The sequence below is a fragment of the Numenius arquata genome, chromosome 20, assembly GCF_964106895.1.
Source record: "Numenius arquata chromosome 20, bNumArq3.hap1.1, whole genome shotgun sequence".
NCBI classification, from domain to species: Eukaryota; Metazoa; Chordata; class Aves; order Charadriiformes; family Scolopacidae; genus Numenius; species Numenius arquata.
The window spans coordinates 2,628,702-2,649,179 of NC_133595.1; the positions used below are offsets into that span (position 1 = coordinate 2,628,702).

General features: G+C 52.0%; 2 protein-coding genes across 2 annotated transcripts; both read left to right on the forward strand.

Moving 5' to 3' along the window:
- Positions 1 to 320: 320 nt before the first annotated feature.
- PINK1 (PTEN induced kinase 1) lies at positions 321 to 12,274 on the forward strand. The gene is made up of 8 exons (XM_074161591.1): positions 321 to 667; positions 2,362 to 2,673; positions 3,635 to 3,738; positions 5,675 to 5,857; positions 7,306 to 7,469; positions 8,777 to 8,904; positions 10,387 to 10,623; positions 11,015 to 12,274. The coding sequence occupies exons 1-8, from the start codon at positions 347 to 349 to the stop codon at positions 11,273 to 11,275; spliced, it is 1,710 nt and encodes a 569-aa protein (XP_074017692.1). The 5' UTR covers positions 321 to 346; the 3' UTR covers positions 11,276 to 12,274.
- A 1,535-nt stretch (positions 12,275 to 13,809) lies between these two features.
- AGMAT (agmatinase (putative)) lies at positions 13,810 to 17,392 on the forward strand. The gene is made up of 7 exons (XM_074161642.1): positions 13,810 to 14,310; positions 14,445 to 14,647; positions 15,414 to 15,462; positions 15,592 to 15,787; positions 16,120 to 16,299; positions 16,553 to 16,637; positions 16,743 to 17,392. Exons 1-7 carry the CDS (start codon positions 13,820 to 13,822, stop codon positions 16,814 to 16,816), a joined length of 1,278 nt encoding a protein of 425 aa, XP_074017743.1. The 5' UTR covers positions 13,810 to 13,819; the 3' UTR covers positions 16,817 to 17,392.
- Positions 17,393 to 20,478: the final 3,086 nt, after the last annotated feature.

Genomic DNA, 20,478 nt, shown 5'->3' on the forward strand with positions numbered 1-20,478 from the left:
TGCCCCCACCTTGTCCCGTTCCGTGTCCCGCAAGTCCCGATCAGTTCCCTGCTCCGTGCCCTCCACTGCCCCTCCGTTCCCCGCCATCCCCCGCTCCGTTCCCCGCGCCCCCCCGTCGTGGCCCGTGGGTCCCGGGCTGTGCCCCGCCGTGTCCCGCTCAGTGCCCTGCCCCGTGCCCTCCATCCCCCGCCCCCGCCGTTCCCCGCCGTTCCCCGCCGTTCCCCCTCCGCCTCCCGCTCCGTCCCCGCCCCGGCCGGTGACAGCGCGTGGGGGGGCGTGTCCCCCCGCCCCGCCCCGCCGCGGCCCCGCCCCCTGTTGCGCTGAGGGGAAGGAAGCGGCGGCGGCCATGGCGGTGCGGCTGCTGCTGGCCCGGGCCCTGCGCCTGTTCCCACGTTGTCGCCCGCCTCGCTGTTACCCCCGGCCCGACCCCCGGCCCGACCCCCGGCTCGACCCCCGGCTCGCCCCGCCGCCCCAGCCCTGGCGGCCGTGGCTGGCCTGGCTGCCGGCCGCCCGCCGCCTCTTCCTGCGCGGCCCGGCGGGAGGGTTGGCCGCCGCGGCTCGGCGGGGCCGCGGCGGGGTCTGCCTGGCGCTGGCCATGGCGCTGGGGCTGGTGGAGCCGCGCCTGGAGGAGCAGCGACGGGCCGAGGCGGCGTGCCGACACATCCAGGTGCGGCGTCCCCTCGGGGCGGGCTGCTGCGGGACTCCCAGGCCCGGGCCTGCCTCCGGGGAGCCCCCTCGGGCGCCTTCCGTGAAGGGGAGGAGGGGTCGTTGCTGTGGGGAGCCCCTCGGACAACATCCATAAAGGGGAAGGAGGGGTCCTTGTATTTGGGCGTCCCTCAGACAACTTCCATGAAGGGGGGGGGGGGGAGGGTGTCCTTACTGTTGGGGGCGCCTCAGACACCCTCCGTGAAGGGCAAGGGGGGGTCCTCCCCCTACTGTGGGGGGCCCCTCACACCGGTCATGAAGGGGAGGGGTGGGGGTCCTTGCTATGGGGAGCCCCTCAGACGCTATCCATAAAGGGGCTCAGACATCCTCCATGAAGGGGAGGGGGGGTGTCCTTGCTTTGGGGAGCCCCTCAGGTACACGTCCCTATCTCCCCCCAAGGAAGTTGGGGGGTGACTGCTATGAGCGGCCCTCAGGTCTAGCCCCGACGCAGGTACTGCTGTGACAGCCCCACAGACACCTCTTCCTCCCCAAAAATAGGATACTGTGGAAGCCTCTCACCACCCTAAAGTGGGTATCAAGGGGTCCTCACTCTGGGGAGCCCCTCACTCCCTGTCCCCCCGCAAAGGGAGGGGATCCGGGCCCTGGTGACGGGGGGTCTTGTGTCCCAGGAGGCTGGCGTTGAGCCCCCAGGTCAGTCCCTTCTCCCTGAGACAGACGGGAGCCCTGCAGGCTGGGACAGGCCATGCTGGCAGGGCACCGGGGACGGACGGCACTGAACATATTTCATGGGTAAAAATAGGCCTTTGGTGTTCAGCGCCAGCTGTCACCTGCCCCACTAAGCGGCAGACAAACGCCTTCCCATGGAGGTTCTGCCTTTCCCTGAAGTTTCTCAGGGTGTTTTATCTCCCCTGCCCTTGCTGGGTGGTTAAATTTGCTGTCTTCCCCCTTCAGTCCGCCCTGAATCTGTGTCCCTTTGCCACAGGGCACATCCCTAGGGTGGCCACCAGCACGTCAGGGTTGTAGCTCCCAGAGAAGTGTGTCTTGGTTATGTGCTCCAGGTGACAGCTGTGGCACCACCAGACCTGTACGATTGTGAGCACTGTGGTTAAACTTCAGGACAGCCCTCCGGTGCTTTGTTTTCTCTTGTCTCTTGTGATTTCCTCCCCCTGCTTTCTCCTGTCACTGATTCTCTTTTACTTTAACCAACCCTCATACTCGGCTGCCACAAAAGCTCAGGGCATTGTTTTTCCATCTGTTGTTGCTTTTAATTGGATTTTCTTTTAAATGCTATTTGCCTGATTTATGGAGGGGGAGAAAAGTGTAATAGTGCACGTCTTTTTGGAAGTATTTAATTAGACTTGTCTTTACAAAACGTATTTATGTTCTAGATTAGCAAATGACTTCCCCTCCCTGTTCCTTTTTCCCATGCATCTACAGCACCCTTGGAAAGGGCACCTTTGGTAAAGGCTGTTTTAGGGGTAATTTGTGTCAGACAAAATATATGGTCTGCAAATTATTTTCCCTGTGGTTACAGTGATTTGAGCCTAAGGGTTAGAGCCCGATTGTGGATTTCAGGCAGGACTAACCCTATGGGATGCGTATATACCACTTAAACAGTAAGGGAGTTCTCCTTTGTTGGGAAGTCCTGAATAACTGAGCGAGCTTTTTATCGTTCTCTTTTCTCATTCTTTTCAGACAGTGTTTGTCGGAAAGAACAAGCCGCAGAAAGATCCCCTGAGCTCCTTCCGCTGGCAGGGCTTCAAGCTGGAAGAATATCTCATTGGCCAACCCATCGGGAAGGGCTGCAGCGCCGCTGTGTACGAAGCAGCTATTCCTTTCTCCTGCGGTCGTCGGGGGCACGCAGAGAACAGTGGTCTGGCCGGGCAGGGGCCAGCCGGGCAGCAGGACGGTGGCTGGGCCTCACAGGCGGCTGAAGAGGAGCCCGTGGTGAGCCACCAACCGAAGGAGACTTTCCCGTTAGCTATCAAAATGATGTGGAACATCTCGGTAAGGAGTCTGTTCTTCATCTCCTTGTCTGTCACTGGCGAAGTCCAGCTGAAATATTTAAATATTAAAAGCACTAATTATGTAGCGCATGGTGAGTGTATCAAAACAAAGCTGTTTATATGTGACATTGGAGACATGGATTGTTAGTGAGCAATCCCAGAGCAAGGTAATTAGCATTCATCATTCCTCTGGAATGGGCATTGAGAGCTGCTGCCGGTGGAGGTGTTGGTTATGGAGGTGATGTTTCTGGAAGAGAAGCTTTTCTGAAGCTGGCTGTAATGGCAAGGTGTAAGAAATGGAAACCCACTGCTGGTGACTTGGAATCGGTGTCCTTGTCGGCATCAGGATGGAAATAGGTTTTCTCCTGCAGTGTGTGGCTGGGGATGGGACAGTAACCTGCGTGCTGGGTCCTCTTGCCCTGATGTGAACAGGACAGATCTGTGCTGGTGTTTCCCAGCTGGGGTGACTCTCTGATCATTCACCCCCTCAATGTGGCTATTCCACGTTTAAAAAAATCCACGTGGCTTGTCACATGGAAGAGGTTTTGTGGCACTATGTGACAAGTGGGTATTCTAAGAGAGTCTTTTAAAACGCCAACATCTGAAATCCCTTGGGCTCTGGAAATACCCTGGGATTTGGCTGTGGGATTTTCCAGTCAGATTTAGAAGCTGAAAGTGAGTGTTAATGTATAGCTTAGAGTGCTAACAGTTGAGGATGCATCCGAAGAGACAAAGGGATTTCTTTCTGCAAGGTAAGGCCTTGCCACATGCCATGGTAAATTCTTTAAGTAGTTAATTGCCTTCCCTGATTTTCAAAGTAGAGAAGGGAGTCCCTTCTAGCTACTCTCAGTTGATCTAACTCCAGACACAGCGCCAGCCCCAGGATTATCTACTTTCAGTCTGTATTGAAGGCTGGATGATTTTGGAGCTTAAACCACTGTGGTGTGTAATTGCTTTTGCAGGCTGGTTCGTCAAGTGAAGCCATCCTCGATGCTATGGGCCGAGAGCTTGTTCCCGCCACGAGGGTTGCCTTAGCTGGAGAATATGGAGCCGTCTCTGGCCGCAGGTACAGTCACGATGGAAATGGCGATGATTCTCAAATGGTGACACGCTAATTTTAAACATCAATTAATTTTGTGGCACTCTTAAGAGGTTTTTGTAGTAGTTCCTGAATGTAGATAAAACCAAAGCTGTGGGATTCGTAATGGCTCAGGAGGCATGTGCGTGTGTTTTGTCCAAACGATGGTGCCTTCGTAAGTGCCACACACCTCATACATCACACAGGGTCAGGCTGCTGGCTGCCTTGGGGATTTTTTTCTGTGGTGTGCTTTTCCCCCACACAGTTGGGAAACCGCATAGTGATACCGCTGTTCAAATGGTGATTTAACACAGCCTTGTTTTAAAGGCTGAGGAGCAGATTGTGTCATGGTGTGTTGGTGCGTGGGGAATACCTGCAGCTAAACTGTACCGGGTAGTGTAGTCCAGAAGAGTGTTGGAAGGTCACTCCAGTAATTGGGGACCGACTGGGGTCCTGCCAGTAGTCTGATGGGTGACAGTGGCCAGTGTCTTAGTTTCCCCATGTGTAAAACGCTTTGATATCTGCAGAGTTAAAGTCTGGGAGGATCTGCTTCTGATTAAATATCATTTAAATGCGCGTCATGGTGCTTTTTAATTACAGAAATATGCACCTGCAATCGGTAACAATTTGACTGTGTTAAACATCAAACAATTTGACAGTAATATTTGACTGTAATATTCTAGAACTGGTTTGGTCGTAAAATGGGCGCTGGGCAGGGAGGTGGAAACTGTTCTAGTGCAGGGAAACTGGCGAGAAAGAAAGTGGAAAATGACTCGGTTCCCACTCTCGCGTCCGAATGAGGGTGGAAAAATTGCATGGAAACTTAAATTATCTCGAGTTAGCTATCTTTTTGTTGAGAAATGTGTCTTTTTATTCAGTTTGAAACAATGGAGTCCCCAGTCTGGATTGTCTGATTTAAATTTCAAATCCATCTCAGCTGCCAATACAAATGAATAATGAATGCTGTGTGGTACGTCGCTAACCGAGAGCGCAACCGAGCAGCCAGGGGGTTATTTGACATTCAGGAGAGGAGAGAGGAGAGATCTGTTTTGCAGCTACGGATAGGTAACCTGCCTTTCCTCGTTGTGAGTGCTTCCCGGCTCTGCCATAAAATAGAGGGTCTAAATTAATACAGTGTGAAGTTGACCTATATTTTATGTCTGGCAAAGTAATCGTTTTTGTTTTTTTTTCTCTCTGAAGCTGTTGTAGTTCTTTTTGAACTGAGAAGCAGCTTGTGACGAGCTCTGCCTTTGTTAGCAGCATGGCAGGGCTAGTAGGGTTTGAATAAAATTAAAGGCTGTGTGTTAGGTGTAAGGGTTTCCAGCAAAGCTGCTTTTTCTGCGCTGGTAAAGCACCAGTGTTTCCTGTTCAACCATTGTACGTCAGGAAACCCAGTTACAACAGAGTCCTAACAGCTGCAGGTGTAGTCTTGGTGTGTGTACCCTCTGCTGGTGCACGGCACTGCCTTGGTGATGGTTCGCTTTGCCGGGGGAAGCACCGGGATAGATTTTGAACTCGGGAGAGAGAGCTGAGACCTGCCCATGCCTGCCATGGATCTGCTCAGGCTGAGGGTGCTCTGCATCGAAGTGGGGAACGCTGGGCTGAGGCGCCAGTTAGGAAATGGGCTGTGAGGGCAGGGAGGTTGCTGTTGCTGTTCTTTCTGGCCGAATGGTTTCCAGGATGTGAGCGTTTGAATATTTGCTTAATGTGCAGTCCTGTAATCTGTACTGGGCAGCCTTAATGCTCTGTCTAATAAGGTTTTCACTGCAGAATAAACCTGTTTGCACACTGCTTTGGAACCCTTGGGTGGGGAGGACAGGCCATATTAATGAAAAGTAACTTCAGAAATAACAGAGATGTGTCTGAATAAATCACAACTGACCAGGAGGCCGACGTAATCTGTGGTACTTATACTTTTGTGCAGAAAACCTGTCCTTGGGAGGAAGAAATTGCAGCCTCATCCGAATATAATCCAGGTGATCCGAGCATTCACATCCTCAGTCCCTTTGCTGCCCGGAGCCTTCGCAGACTATCCCGATGTTCTTCCGTTAAGCCTGAATCCCAGAGGGATCGGTCACAGCCGCACGCTCTTCTTGGTGATGAAGAAGTAGGTAGAGAGATGCTTGTTATGCAACTCGGGCTTTTCGTGCCGCTGCCCAGCGGGGCTGCGTGTTCTGCTGCTGCACGGGTCCTGGCAAAGATTTGGCCTGGGCTGCGGCCAAAGAGCTGAGTATGCTCTTGGAAATGCCTCCTGAGACCTGTTCCAAGTCCTTGAGATTTTAACTCTTTGTTCAACAATGAAGACAAGCTGTTCTTTTTAATAATTACCCCAAATTAAAGTAAGAAATGTGGAGCTTGTACCCATTTGTCTGCCCTTCTAAGTCTGAACTTCACCCCTAGTCTGAGCACGCAGTTAGAGATGGAGTAGAATCGGTAACAAGATTTATTAGTGCATCTCTGGCTTTCTCAGTTGTGTTTTGGTTTTGAATGGGTACTGCAGTGGCAATGATGTAAAAGCACCTTCTGTTTCGTACTCCTTTGTTCTGCCTGCGGCTGGAGAAGTGCTCTGTCCTCTCTGTATTTCAAGAATATGTTCTGTCTCCTGATGAGCAAGTCTCATTTGGCTCATACAATCTGCATTATTAATCTGCCTCTTCTTTCATGCAAAATATAACATATAAAAACCTGTAAGAGTGACTACTGGAACCCCTTGCCATGCTGTTTAAGAGCCTTGTTTTATTTGCAGTTGTTAATCTCAGGTGAGAGTGCCGAAAATTCAGTGGTGGGTGTTGTTGCAAACCAGAGGATTTGAAAGCGGCAGACAGGGGAGCGGTGTCAGGTTGAGGGTGGGAGGTGGGAAGGCATCGTGGAGGTCAGGAAGAATTTGGCAAATACGAGCATCGAGGGAGGTCATCCTCTCCCTCTGCTTTGCCCTGGTGAGGCCCCATTTGGAACACTGGGTCCAGTTCTGGGCTCCCCAGTTCAAGAAGGACAGGGAACTGCTGGGGAGGAGACAGCAAAGGGCTACAAAGACGATGAGGGGCCTGGAGCATCTCTCTTACAAGGAGAGGCTGAGGGACTTGAGTCTTTTTAGTCTGGAGAAGAGAAGACTGAGGGGGGATCTGATCAATGTATCAAGTATAAATACTTCAAGGGTGGGTGTCAGGAGGATGGGGCCAGTCTTTTTTTCAATGGTGCCCAGTGACAGGACAAGAGGGAACAGGCACAAACTTGAACATGGGAAGTTCCATCTCAACATGAGGAGGAACTTCTTTGCTGTGAGGGTGGCAGAGCCCTGGAGGAGGCTGCCCAGAGAGGTGGTGGAGTCTTCTTCTCTGGAGACATTCAAACCCCCCTGGACACGTTCCTGTGGGACCTGCTCTGGGTGACCCTGCTCTGGCAGGGGGTTGGACTGGGTGATCTCCAGAGGTCCCTTCCAACCCCATATCATTCTGTGATTCTGTGAGTGTGCTGCATCCCAGCCAGCACTGAGATCAAACCGCAAGCGATAAGCTTCCAGGATGCTAATTCCGAGGTTTTCCTTGTTCTGACCAGCTACCCGTGCACCCTGCGCCAGTATCTGAGGGAGAGCAGTCCGGATGTTCGTCTCTCCACGATGATGATTTTACAGCTCTTGGAAGGCGTGGACCATCTTGTTCGACATGGAATAGCACACAGAGACCTGAAGTCTGACAACATCCTGGTTGAATTTGATTCTGGTAGGTAGATCTGTGAGTAGAATTGCCAATTAAGTCACTCACAGAAGTGATGTAGCTGTGTAGGTATTCGGGGAAGTCCTACCCAGGCGCACGTTTTGGGGGAAAAACGAGCATCAAACCCTTTGAAGAATCTCAGTGTTAGTTTTTACTTACCACTTGCTGTCACTGCAGCACTGAGGAAGTCATTTATCCTGTCTGTGCCTCAGGTTTGGATCATTAAAACAGATTTGAAAGGAGCGTTGCGCTGTAATCAGACGGAGGGATGCAGAGTATTGCTAAGGTTTGCACAGCGGATACTGGCTGGAGCAGATGAGCATGTAGTAACGCCAATGACATCGATGGTGCTGGAGGTGCCTTTGCTTCGGGCTCTTTGCCAAATAACAGTGTGGTTCTTAAAATCTCACCTCTTGGTGGGTCAGGTTAATAGTGCTGCACCCTGGGATAATGGAACGTCGATTGGAAATCAAGGGAACCCACAGCGTTAAAGCCAAAAGCAGCTTTTCCATCGTCTTGTTCTCCTGTCAGCCTCTCTAATGGAGATTTTAATTACCTGAGCTCTTTTTTAGCGTGATTGAGATTCGAACGGGCAGGAAACAATAGCAGGCAGCCACATCTGTGTAATTAAAGGTCTTGGTGCAGCAGCCGTGGAAGGTTTTCAGCAATACTAATGCCATCCTTCTTTTCTGGAAGGAAAAGCTGCTCTGGAGCAAAGCTGAATGTGGTTAGGAATGATGTAAAGCATTGATTTTTCCGTATCGGAGTCTGGAGAATTAATGATTTCTCTTTGCAATGTTTGACTTGTCATCAGGACAAAGACTGGTAACAAATGCAAAGTTTCTCCATCCTTTTGCTATTACTAGGTCTATATGTATATATACGTATATATTTATATGTATATATATATTAAAGTGTGTCTATATATATATAGCTAAGTATATATCTATATATCTGTAGCTTTTGCTATAGGTAAAAGCAAAGGGAAAAAAGATGAATATGTTCCTCCATCATGGATGAGTCTCTAACCTTAAGTGTCTTCAATTTTATGGTATCCATGACATTTTGTGAGAGACATGTTCCGTGGGGAGCAGTAATATCCTTTAAAGAGGAAACGGAATAACAAGTTTTGTTTTAATAAAACCAATATTTCACCTAATGTCGCAGAGGAGAAGCAGGAAAAACAGCGTGTGGTTATGCTGATTCCTGGGGGTTTTGAGATTGTTCCTGGAGAGTGTCTCTGGTGTCTGTGTGATGGACAGCAGATACCCCCGAAGCGAACGCTGACTCTGCTTTCCCCGTGTTGTTCGCAGCTGGCTGCCCCTGGCTGGTGATCACCGACTTCGGTTGCTGTTTGGCAGATGAAAACGTGGGCTTGAGACTGCCTTTCACCAGCTCTTACGTGGATCGGGGTGGCAACGGCTGTCTCATGGCACCCGAGGTAAATCCCCCTGTAGTTAAGGTTTGTGTTGCTGGTTTTCTGCTTGTCCTGCTGGTGGCACCAAAAAGTTTCAGCCCCAGCTGTGGTGCAGGCTGCGATAGGAACTAGGAAAAGGGTGGGATTGAGTCTAGAAGCAGTGGAGGGTGTGTGTGCACATCACTTTACTGTGATTTGTCCCTGAGCCTGCGTGCACACAGCAATGCTTGCTTGCGGGGTCTCTGCTAGTGTGTGTCCACAGAAGTACCTGCTGAAAGCCTCCGTGATCGGATCGATCATTTTCTACCCCTTCCTGCTTATTAACATAACTCGGTCATGGAAGGCAGGACCCATAGCTGGTTACTGCGTAACTGATCTCACCCTGCACTCCCTCATGGGGAGCTGTGTCCCGTAAAGTGATGTAGGAGATCTCTATCCTAACTTGAGTTACGCTTGCTAAAAATCTCTGCGTTAATAAAAAGTGTCCCCTTCCGAGCTGTGCTGAGCAGCTCGCGAACAGACACCTTGAGTGCTAAAAGGTGAAACGTCATCAGTCGGTGTTACGAGGCAGAATTGACATTTCCCACAAAAAAAACAACCCACCTTTGCTTTTCAGTCTTCTTTCTCTGGCCCCTTTCTATGCTGTTAGAGAAGTTCTAGCTGTTAAAGAAGTTTATGCAGCGGCCCTTGTGTTGTGCCCGTAGTTTTTGGATGAAGTTCAAGGTGGTTGTGAAATTGTGTGCAGTTCCTTTTTGTTTTGCTGATGATAACTGTAATAAAAGTGAAAACACCCGTAACTGTCCGCTTGACCTGGAGCACCTTGCCTTGCATTGCCCAAGCGCCAGTGCAGTATTTTGTTTATCCACCTATCTCCTGTCAGCCTAAAATCCCAGAGCGAAATAGCCCTCAGGACTCTGTGAATGCTGGTCTGGGGTAACGGTTAAAGCCCGGGCACAATGACCAGACTGCTCCCAGTGTTCTAGTGGGCTGAGCAGTGTCTAGAGCATTCCAATAGGGCATATTCACGCCAGACATTTAGATGAACCCTAGCTTTGGTTTCAGTCTCAGTTTATTACAGTGGAAATACTGACTCGACCCTTTGAAAACTCATTTTAGCAGAGAATCATAGAATCATAGAATTGTCTGGGTTGGAAGAGACCTTTAAGATCATCTAGTCCAACTATCAACCTAACTGATAAAAAACCATCACTAAACCATGTTGCTGAGCACTATGTCAACCTGTCTCTTAAATACCTCCAGGGATGGTGCCTCAACCACTGCCCTGGGCAGCCCATTCCAAGGCTGAATAAGCCTTTCAGTGTAAAAATTTTTCCTAATATCCAATCTGAACCTCCCTTGGCGCAACATGAGGCCATTTCCTCTTGTCCTGTCGCTTGGGAGAAGAGACCAACCCCCGCCTCTCTACAACCTCCTTTCATGTAGTTGTAGAGAGCAAAGAAAATCACACTAGAGCTGTTTATTTGACCATCGCCATCTCCATGACAGGTGATCACAGCGTCCCCTGGCCCGGGCACAGTCATCAACTACAGTAAAGCCGATGCTTGGGCTGTGGGAGCAATCGCCTATGAAATCCTGGGCCTGCCCAATCCTTTCTACGGCCACGGGGACTCGACTCTGGAAAGCAGGAGTTACCGGGAAGACCAGCTGCCGAGCCTACCCGATCCTGTGCCCCTTGAGGTGAAGCAAGTGATAAAGACACTGCTTCAGAGGGATCCCAACAAGGTAGGGAACTGTTGTGTTGCAGAAGTTAATCTGACTGGCCTTTGGGAGTATTGTTTGTAGATCATGTCACTCTGGAGGGCTGAGGGCTGGAATCCAGGTATCACTGCAGTCTAGATAACGATCAAAAGCAAACAAAAGGTCTTTGCTGAAATACAGTTCGGGCACTGAATAGTTTCAGGGAATTCAGAGGGTATTTGTGCCAGGGACTGGACCTTGAATTGGGGGGGATTATGTCCAGCTTCCTGATAATAAATAGCAACAAAGAGTTTTTTTATTCACACAGACTTTGCGGTGCCGTAGGGGGGACTTTTGTCAGTGTAGACACTACATGCTATCGAAGTGACGGGGTTGCAGCATGATCAGCTAATCTTCCCTCTCCTTCCTTTTGCAGAGATTGTCCGCGAGAGTTGCTGCAAACGTGCTTCACCTCAGCCTCTGGGGTGAAAGCGTTCTGGCCTCCAAGACTCTGAAACCCGACCAGATGATCGCTTGGCTTCTCTGCCAGTCTGCGGCTGCTTTGCTCACTGACAGGCTGGTGGATAAAAGCCGAGTAGAAACCAAAATGAAGATGTGTTTTTTGGCAAACCTCGAGTATGAAGACCTCTGGGCAGCACTGTTCCTGTTGCTGGCCTGGAGAAGCCGGTCTGGGTGAAGAATACCATCCGGGGCACGACCGTGTGATAGATAAATGGCACTTTTTAAAGGCACATAGGAATCTGTCTTTTCTGCCTGCCTGGAATCCTGTAGTGCTTTAGGGAACAAAGCTGCAGGCCTGTGTTTGAGAGGTTTTTGAGTTTATCTCTAGCTTTTCTCTCTCTGCTGGAGGAAATGCCCTCACTTCGTTACTCTTTTGGTGAGGGTTTGAGGACCTTGCAGGTGTCCTGAGGTGTGTGGTTGGTTTTGCTCACGTTTGGGAATTCACAGTTGACTTTGAAGTCGTGTGTTGAATGAAGCAAGTTCCCTTTCAGAAGGGGATGTGTGTGGGAGGAGGCACTGTCTAACTGCTCTTTACACGGAAGCATCACGGATTTAAACAATACACGGAGAAAGATGAGCTGACAAAGGGACGTGTAATCTTCATTTTCTTAGGGAAGCCATGGGTGGTCTTAAGCTGATATTTCTCTGCAGCCACAGATGTATCTTGCTATAAAATAACCGCCTAAAAGCCTCCTAGTGAGGTGCTGACTGGTAGGGTGAGCATCAGGAGCTGCTCGCTTCATACGATAATGCACCATTAAACACCTCGCTAGTTGTATGCAAAATAGCACAAGTACGGTGAACCCAAAACCCGCTTATATTTGTTTCTCGACTGTTGTTTTTGTGCGGTGACTGCTGTCGCGGGGGCCAAGGCCGAGTCAAACTGTGTCCAGTTTAGGAACAATTCTGTGACCGAAGTGGGGCTGTGCAGCAGTCCCTGCTTAAAGAGTTTAGCGTGATGCTCTTCTGTTTTACCTACCTGTTTATTCTGTTTAACTACGAAGTGATACCCTTCGGTCGGGGAGGATAGGAGACATCCCTGTTTGAACCACAGCAGTGGTGTTTCTGAAAACATCATTCGATTTCATGTCTGTAATTGTGCGTAGAGGAATTTGGGGAGAAAGTTGTTGCACAATAAATATAAGATTAAGCTCTGCTGCTGAGTGGGTTCTCTAAATCTGGTTGGTGTCTGCTTGTGGGATCCAGGCTTTCGGCCGTGGAGGCCTTTGGGGCCGTGTGGCCCTGGTTTAGTGATGTCTTAAAAGATCATTCCGCACTTTCCAGTCCCATCTCCAGAACACGTTATTTTATTCCACCAAGTGGAGTTTCCCGATGAGGAAGGGACCTTGCCTCCTGAATGTGCCCGTTTCCTCCTCTCCTGAGCGGCAAATCTCTGGCTGCTCCTGCAGTTTCCAGGTCGATGTCACGGTGTGTCAAACGGCTGATGTCCCTAATTGTCACGCAGTAACGTACCATCGAGGTCTCGCACACTGAGACGGTGTCTGGTTCAGCCACGGTGCAAAACAACCTGCCAGGGAACAGCGCTGCCTGTGAACGTGGCACACTGCTGGGGCTGTAAAGAGCACAGAGCCTTGGAAAACACAGAAAATGAGCTCTTTGGGGTAAAAGTTGCAGAAAAAGAACTTTCTAATCTTGGTCTGGCCCTAACAGAAGCTGCTGCTGCTGCTTTTTCTTAGTTCTTAGGTTTTTTTCTGACCTCTTGCAGTGTGTTTTTAGCTGGGATGACTGCCTTGAATTTGTGTGTGTGCTCTGTGTACCCAGATCTAGCAGCGATGCCAGTTCCTCAAACACTGCCTCTGGAGCTTTTTGAAGAGTAGATACTGTGGCTTTTTTGATAGTTCTTGGCTCTGTCGTCTCTTTCTGGCCGCCTGCTGTTTCTCTGAGCCAGCAGGAGCTGGTTACCTCAGCAAGGTGCAGCTCCCCTTGTTGTCTTTCCTCATCCCTGCGGTACCGGGTGTGGAATACACACACATTCCACATCCAAACCAACTCTGTGGAGTGGGCTTTCTGCTGTGTTTTTCCCCCCTCCTTGGTTTTCCTCCCAGGTCCAATCGCTCCATGAGTAGGGAGCAGAAATTAGGAGCCGGAGCCCTCTGATTTCAAGAGCCTCATTATTAGGCCAAACAGGGTTTGAGCTGTGCCGGTTAATTCCAGACACTGGAAACTTGCTTTCCCTGGAAATCGTCTCATTTCGTCTCTCTGGCCTCAAAAATGGCCTAAAACACTTGTCCCGCAGCACTGCCTCTGGTTCTTAAATCCCTGTTATTGCTTCTCATTTGTTTGCATTTTGTCGGTCTACAGTTCTGCTGAGGTTAGACTTTGGTTTTTTTCTGTTCTTTCACTGCCTGCCTTTTGTTAATGAGACATTTTTATGATTCTTCAGCATTCCGGGTGCTTTTGTAAAGCTCAGTTTTAAAAGTACATGCTGTTAATGCAACAAATGCTTCTTTGCTTTCTGCAAATGCCCGAGGTGGGGGGGGCAAAACTGGAACGTTTCCCAGCGCATCCCTCTTGCCCTGTCGTGCTGATCCTGAGGCTGCTGCGTTTGTTGTCGGTGTTTGCCAGGAAGCAGAGGGTGCTGTGGGGAAAAGGGGGCAGCCGGGAGGGGGAACACGAGGCCCAGGCCAAATCTCTGCCCTTCCCTGAGCAGTGGGGGTGCCCAGCTGCACTTTGAACCCTGGGGAGGGCGGAGGGAGGCATGGTTGGAGGCACCTGGCTCCCTGCCTGGCTGCGGCGCTCCAGCCAGGACGGGGACAGGCTCCGCGGCACCTCTCGCTCTTCTCTGTGTGGGGCAGAGGGTCGGAGCATGTGGGGCAGGACGAGGAGCCGGCTCTGGGCTGGCTGCAGCCACCTGCTGCCCCGGGAAGCTGCATTCCGTGCTCGCAAGCTGTCTGCGTTTGCTGCAGCGGCAACCCCGCGCCACGGCCAGTGGTCCCCAGCTCTCCTGGCCACCTCTGGCTCCTCGCTGGGCACATCCACGGGGCTCCTCCGGCGCCTGGCCTTGGGGCACGGGACTTTTTGCCGCTGGGGCTCGCGGTTCAACGTGCCCCCCAGTGCCCAGTTTGTGGCCCGGCCCGTGGGGGTCTGCTCCATGATGAAACTGCCCATTCAGGCATCAGCAGAGGGACTGGATGCGGCTTTTGTGGGCGTCCCTCTGGACACGGGCACCTCCAACCGTCCGGGAGCCAGGTAAAGGGGTGCCGGGGGAGCCAGTGCTTCGCTCTGACCGGCCGGAATGGCTCTGTTCCCGCAGGAGGAGCAGTGCTGGCATTGGGAACTCTGCCCAGCAGCTTTTCCCAGCTGTTCTCTTCTCTCTACCCCAGGTTCGGCCCGCGCCAGATCCGTGCCGAGTCAGTGATGGTGAGGAGCTACAACGGCAGCACCGGGGCAGCACCTTTTGACTCTCTGCGGGTGGCTGACATTGGGGACGTGAATGTCAACCTCTACAACCTGCCCGACAGCTGCCGCCTCATCCGAGAGTCCTACCAGAAGATAGTGGCCTCCGGCTGCATGCCCCTCACCTTGGGTAAGGACCCCGCGTCCCCCCTGCCGTGCCACCACGTCTCTGCTCGTCCAAACTCCCTCTCCTCCTCCCCTCCTTCATTCTGAACGGAAGGTGAGCGAGGAATCTGTCCCCTGCACGGGGCGTTGGGCTAAATCAGGGGCCGAATGGGTAAATCAAGGGTAAATTTACACTCTCTCTGCTGAAATTCCTGCCATCGGTGGTGCCTCTTGTGTCAAAAATGGGGAGAATGGGTCAGCCAAGGGAGTGTTTCAGCGCAGAGCCTGAAGCTCGACCGCACATCCGGTCGGCAGGGTGCTTTTGGTGTTTTGGTGCCCCAAAGTGTGAGCGGTTTGTGCCCCTCCGGAAAGCTTGCAGCGCCCGGCAGCCCGTGCTGCTTTGCACAGGGTGTGATTTGGGCACGTGTTCAAATTCCCAGCTGTCGCAGCTTGGCATGGCTAAATGAAGCGAGTGTATAAAGAGGGGCAAATTATCAGTTACAGCGTCCTCAGAAGTGAATCAAGCACCTGTTTATAGCCCTGGGCAAGGGTCCCGCTCCACGGGCTGCCCCTGCCAGCAGTGATGTGTCTCTGGTCCTCCCGAGGAGGGAATAGGGGAGAGGAAACAACCTGCACCCGGGAGCCTCAGGTTTTCCTTCGGGAATGAAGCCCTGGAGTGTATAAAAAAGTGCAGGATAGATGCTAGGGGGGAAAAACCCTATGGGAACAAAGGTAATGAGCCCTGAGCACCTCTTGCAGCGTGTTACAGCCTCTTCCCCGTCCTGTTGCAGGTGGAGATCACACCATAACATACCCCATCCTGCAGGCCGTGGCAGAGAAGTAAGTTTCCAACCTGGAGATGTAGAATAAGGACCTGGGAAAGAACCTTGGGAAGGCTCCTGGCTTGCTGTCCACGGCATAGGCCGGGCCAGAAGGTGGGGACTAACGTGGCCACCCTCTCTCAACTAGGCATGGTCCTCTGGGACTGGTGCATGTGGATGCTCACACTGACACCAGTGACAGAGCCCTTGGGGAGAAGATCTACCACGGGACGCCGTTCCGGCGCTGCGTGGAGGAAGGACTTCTGGACTGCAGCCGCGTGGTCCAGATCGGCATCCGAGGCTCCTCCTACGACCCCAATCCTTACCAGTACTGCCGGGAGCAGGTAAGCTCAGACGCGGGCACACGCCGAGCGCTGCTTTCTTCTCCTGCCATTTTTATTCCCATGTCATGAATATTCCCTCAGCTCCAGCAGGAAAATAAAGATCTTTTTGGCATCTTATCCCATGCTAGCAGCTTGGCCCGCAGGAGAAACACTCCCGGCTCACCGAGCCATTAGCGGAGTGGAGAATAAGAAAGCGGGAGTGAGCAGAGGGTGCTCCAAGGTACTTCTCTGCAGCTCTGCCCAGGGATGAGGATTTAGCCCGGCAGAAATCCCCGGTGGGGCAGGGAATGCTCCGCTTTGCCCACCTTTCCCCGTGCCTGTGCTCCCCACAGGGTTTCCGGGTGGTCCCGGCTGAAGAGTGTTGGAGCAAATCCCTGGTGCCGCTGATGGGGGAAGTGAGGAAGCAGATGGGGGACAAGCCGGTCTACATCAGTTTCGATATCGACGGACTGGACCCCGCGTACGCCCCGGGCACCGGCACGCCGGAGATAGCTGGGCTCACCCCTGCGCAGGTAAAGGGGGATACGCAGTTTCGTTTCCCAGGGGGAAGGGGAGGTTTTTACTCCCATTAAAGGAGGTCGTGCTGCCAGTGAGCAAAGGGAAGGGTTAGGGAGCATTTCACAGTGGTAACGAGGAGAAGAAATGAACTGATGTGGTTTAGTCTGTATGGGCTGGGTTTCCTTAGCTGCACATGGGGAAGGCAGAGCCCTGACCGGTCTGCTAGGCCAGGTGTGTTTCTTCACCCCAATTGTGTTTTCTTCTCAGGCTTTGGAGATTATTCGTGGCTGCAAAGGACTGAACGTCGTGGGATGCGACCTTGTAGAAGTTGCACCGATGTACGATGTCTCTGGTGAGTCTGAAGGTTGAGAGCAGGACGTGTGTCTGGCAGAGGCTGTGGGTGAAAGCCATGGGGCATTCACAGCTCATTTTTTTCCCCTTTTTTGTCTTTTTTTAGGCAACACGGCCCTCCTGGCGGCAAACCTGCTGTTCGAGATGCTGTGCGTTCTCCCCGGAGTGAAGACAATGTGAGGGCAGCTCCCACCTGCCCCGGGGGCAACGCAGCTCCCACCTCCACCGAGGCCCTCTGCCTCCTGTTCCCCTCCACCGGCTGCAGGAAACGCGGGCTTTGCAGTGAGGAATAAATGCCATTTACCGCTAGAAAAGGTAATTTCAAGCTGATAAACTTTAGGTAGCTTTAGGTGGCTGTAGCTTTTGAGTGTGCCTGGGAAAGGCAAAGATGAGGCTAATGGTGTTTGGCCGCCGCTTTCCGAGCTGGAATTACTCACCTGGCTCACAGGGCTCATCCCGACTGTCACTGGTAAAAGGTTTCTCCTATTAAGGCGCAGCAGCAGGACAATTAAGGTAGAGGAAGGGAGGCTCGTTCAGAGAGCATGGGGGTATTGGGCTGAATTTCCTGCTGGGGGTGACCGGGTAGCTGCTACGGCGGGGAGCGGCTGAATCGCTCCTGGAATTTCCCAGCCGACGGGGAGGTGTGGGCAGTTTGTACATGGAAGCACAGAGCCACCTCGTCACACATTAAAATAGTTTATTTTGATTGCGAATCCGTAATCCTCTTAAAACAAAATGACATCAGTGCCTGTTCACAAATACAAAAAAAAAGACAAAAACCAAAACAAAACCACCAACCAAAAATAAAAAAGACAAGTTGGCCAAATAAGTTAATTCTCCCCCAACTCCCTAGTATCAAAAGTGCAAAATATGTACCTAGTTTTCAGTCCTACTTCTCAGGCTGCGTTAGTGTACCAGTTCCTGGCAGGTTTTGGGTGCGTGGCAGAGCGGAGGGCGCTGCCCTCCACGCTGGGAACAGGGAGGCGTTTCGGTATAAAACCTGGGGGCCTGTATCCCTTTGCTTCAGCTTCTGAGCGGGATGCGAGCGCTCAGACGTCGCTACGATAGTGCACTAGGACTGAATTCCATCAATCTTTGGATTACGAACAATCACGTGCCTAACAGAATGGCAAGTGCATTTTTGCTGATGATACGATGTGGGTCGAGCGCCGCTGGAGGCGGGAGGTGAGAAAATTATCGGGGGGGGGGGGGGGGGTGACGCCTTACGACTGCTGGGAGAGGGTGGACAAATCTGGGGTCCAAGCAGCCTCCGACCACGCTCTTCTACGAGAAAGCGAGCACCACGGACACCACAGCCAACTAAACGAGGGGTTTAGAAGAGTTTGGCGTTTGCTTCAGCCCACCAAAGAAGGTTTTTCCATAAAACAGTGACGCAAGCTGGATTAGTCCGACCTGGTTAAAAGCCACGGCCGGCAAGGGTGGCCTGCTGCAAGCGCTCCTTAAACAGAACCTGGTCTAAAAGGGGAGGTTACCTCTGCTAAAAAGAAAAGTAAAAAAGGATTCCAGCCAGCGTGCAGCACACGAACTGTAGTCTGAAGGCTGTAAGGCCTTATCTTCTTGCTTGGGGCAGGGCTGAATTCCCTCGCTGTAGCACAACTAGGCACTTTTTTTAACGTGTCAGGTGTTTTCTCCTGGTTTCTGACTAGCGACAGCAGGGACCCAGAGAGTATTTTATTTTTTACTTTTGCAAACATGTAAAAAGTTACGCAGAGCCTTCCACTGGGCTACAACCGTATCCTAGCCCCATCCTGCAGGGCAAGCTGCGGGAAAAGCACAGGAGTGCTATGGCCATTGCTTCAGCCAGATGAAAATGAAGTCCAGCAGCGTCGGGCCAGCGTTTCATCCCCCTTCCCGCTCTGTTTCAGCATTATGCCTGCGCCTCAGAGCTCTTTGGCAGGGAAAAGACCTCGCCTTCCTTCCTTCCCTCTCCTTTAGTGCCTCCCCTGTGCAGCAGCACAAGCTGAGCTAAAATTAAGTAACCTCACATAGGGTCAGTTGTAGCATGGTAGCCTTTATTTGGAAGTACATTACAGGGGGTGTTGGAGATACCTGTGGTGGTCGCGGCACGCCGATCTGCTCCCGGGGTGGGGAGGAATGCAGCGAGCCAAGGCTTTGTGAGCAACTGGGTCACGGAGGCAGGGAAATGAGCATTCCCGGGTTTCCTATAGGATCGGCAGCTGGCTTAGAGATTGGCATAGTTATTCCTTAACTGCCTGCTCTGCTAAGATGGTAACTAAGGTGGCAAGGGCCAAAGTGAGCTATAAATGAACACCAGGTGCTCGACCAAGTGCTCTGCCATCAGGTTCCGAGCCCTATGGCAAAGGCTGCCCTGCTGAGACGCCCGTGCTTTGGCAGCACTGTGGCCAAACGGCGACCTGGGGACCGTGGGTGCTTGGGAGGAAGCACGGCAGGGACCAGCCCAGGCGACGGCGTCTGCCCTGGAGCAGCGAAAAGGAAGCACAAGCACCCCAGGATTTCTGTCCCAGCTGCCAAAAGAAACCCTGCTGCTTTGCTTTATCACCTGAGGAGCGGTAAGCGGCCACCGGTCGGCTACTGGCCTTCCCTCTGCTTCACAAAGGGCCACCCGTTCCCCCCGCAGTGTTGGAAGCGGCTGTTGGAGCCCTGGTAGGGCAAAGCATAAACCCAGCCCTGCACCTGACAACTCTTCTAGCTTCACACAGACCTATGAGTCCAAAAAGACAACAAAACTCCAATGCAAACGAACAAAAAAAACCCAAGGGAGCAGCCTGCACCTTGAGAAACAAAGGTTTGTGGCAAGAAGGAAACGGGCAAGAGGCTGAAAACCAAGCGTCCTAAACCCATGCCTAAACCAAAAGGAGTTTCACATGTAAGCGACGGTCTCATGATACAGCACTTATGGGGCAACATTTCAAGAATACAATCATCGAAGAATTAGGTTCCTTGATACAAAGAAAGGTCGGTTTGTACTACAGACGTAAGGGTGTTGGAAAGGAGCCCGGGCCGACTCCCTAGCAGCTAGGTAGAGTTTCCTCGACACGTCTACTGGCTCATAGCAGCTCACGCCTACAATCTGAGGACACAAAGTTATGGCTCTAGTATACATCGTCTAAAATCGACAGAAGCAGAAAGGCATCCGAAAAATCAATGTAACATTTAAATGGCTCAACACCTTGACAGTATTTATGGCCGTGCAAAACCCCTTCCCTCCCCGGTTACGGTTTAGCCGGTGAAGCTACAGGTGGAACTATGACACGAGGAGCATGAAACATGCAGATCGCCTATGAGCCCGCACCACAGGTGAGTCCCAGCTGCTCCCGACCGTACTCTTAGATCACTTACCCTGGGGAAAGCCGATAAAAGTATGACTGCCTGGTTGGGAGGAGGCCTTTGGGCAGGGCAGGGCCTGGGAGGGTCTGCAGGGTCTTGCCAGTGTTACACCATGCACCATGGGCTGAGCACATGGGGAAGGGGAGAGACAACCACGACCCGACCTGCGTCGCCGGCCCCGGTCGGTCCGGACCGAGTCACCACGCAGAGAAGTCACGGGGTTTTGTTTTTTTTTTTTTCCTTCAACCGAGGTAAAACGAGAGATGCCACAGGGCCGGGGGGGGGTGACTCAGGAAGTGGATGCGGCAGGACAAGAAGGGAAAAGAAATGGACTTCTTGGCTCTTCGGTAGTACGGCATCCAAACGCGCGGAGGAGTCGGTGGAGGGAATTTTCGGTGCGCTTGGTTGCGCTCCCGGGCTCTAGTTACCGGCCCCAGGAGAGTTCATCTAAAACCTAAGGTCCATTCGTCACGCTTGTTTGCTTATACCTGGAAAGATCTGTCCCTTGTCAT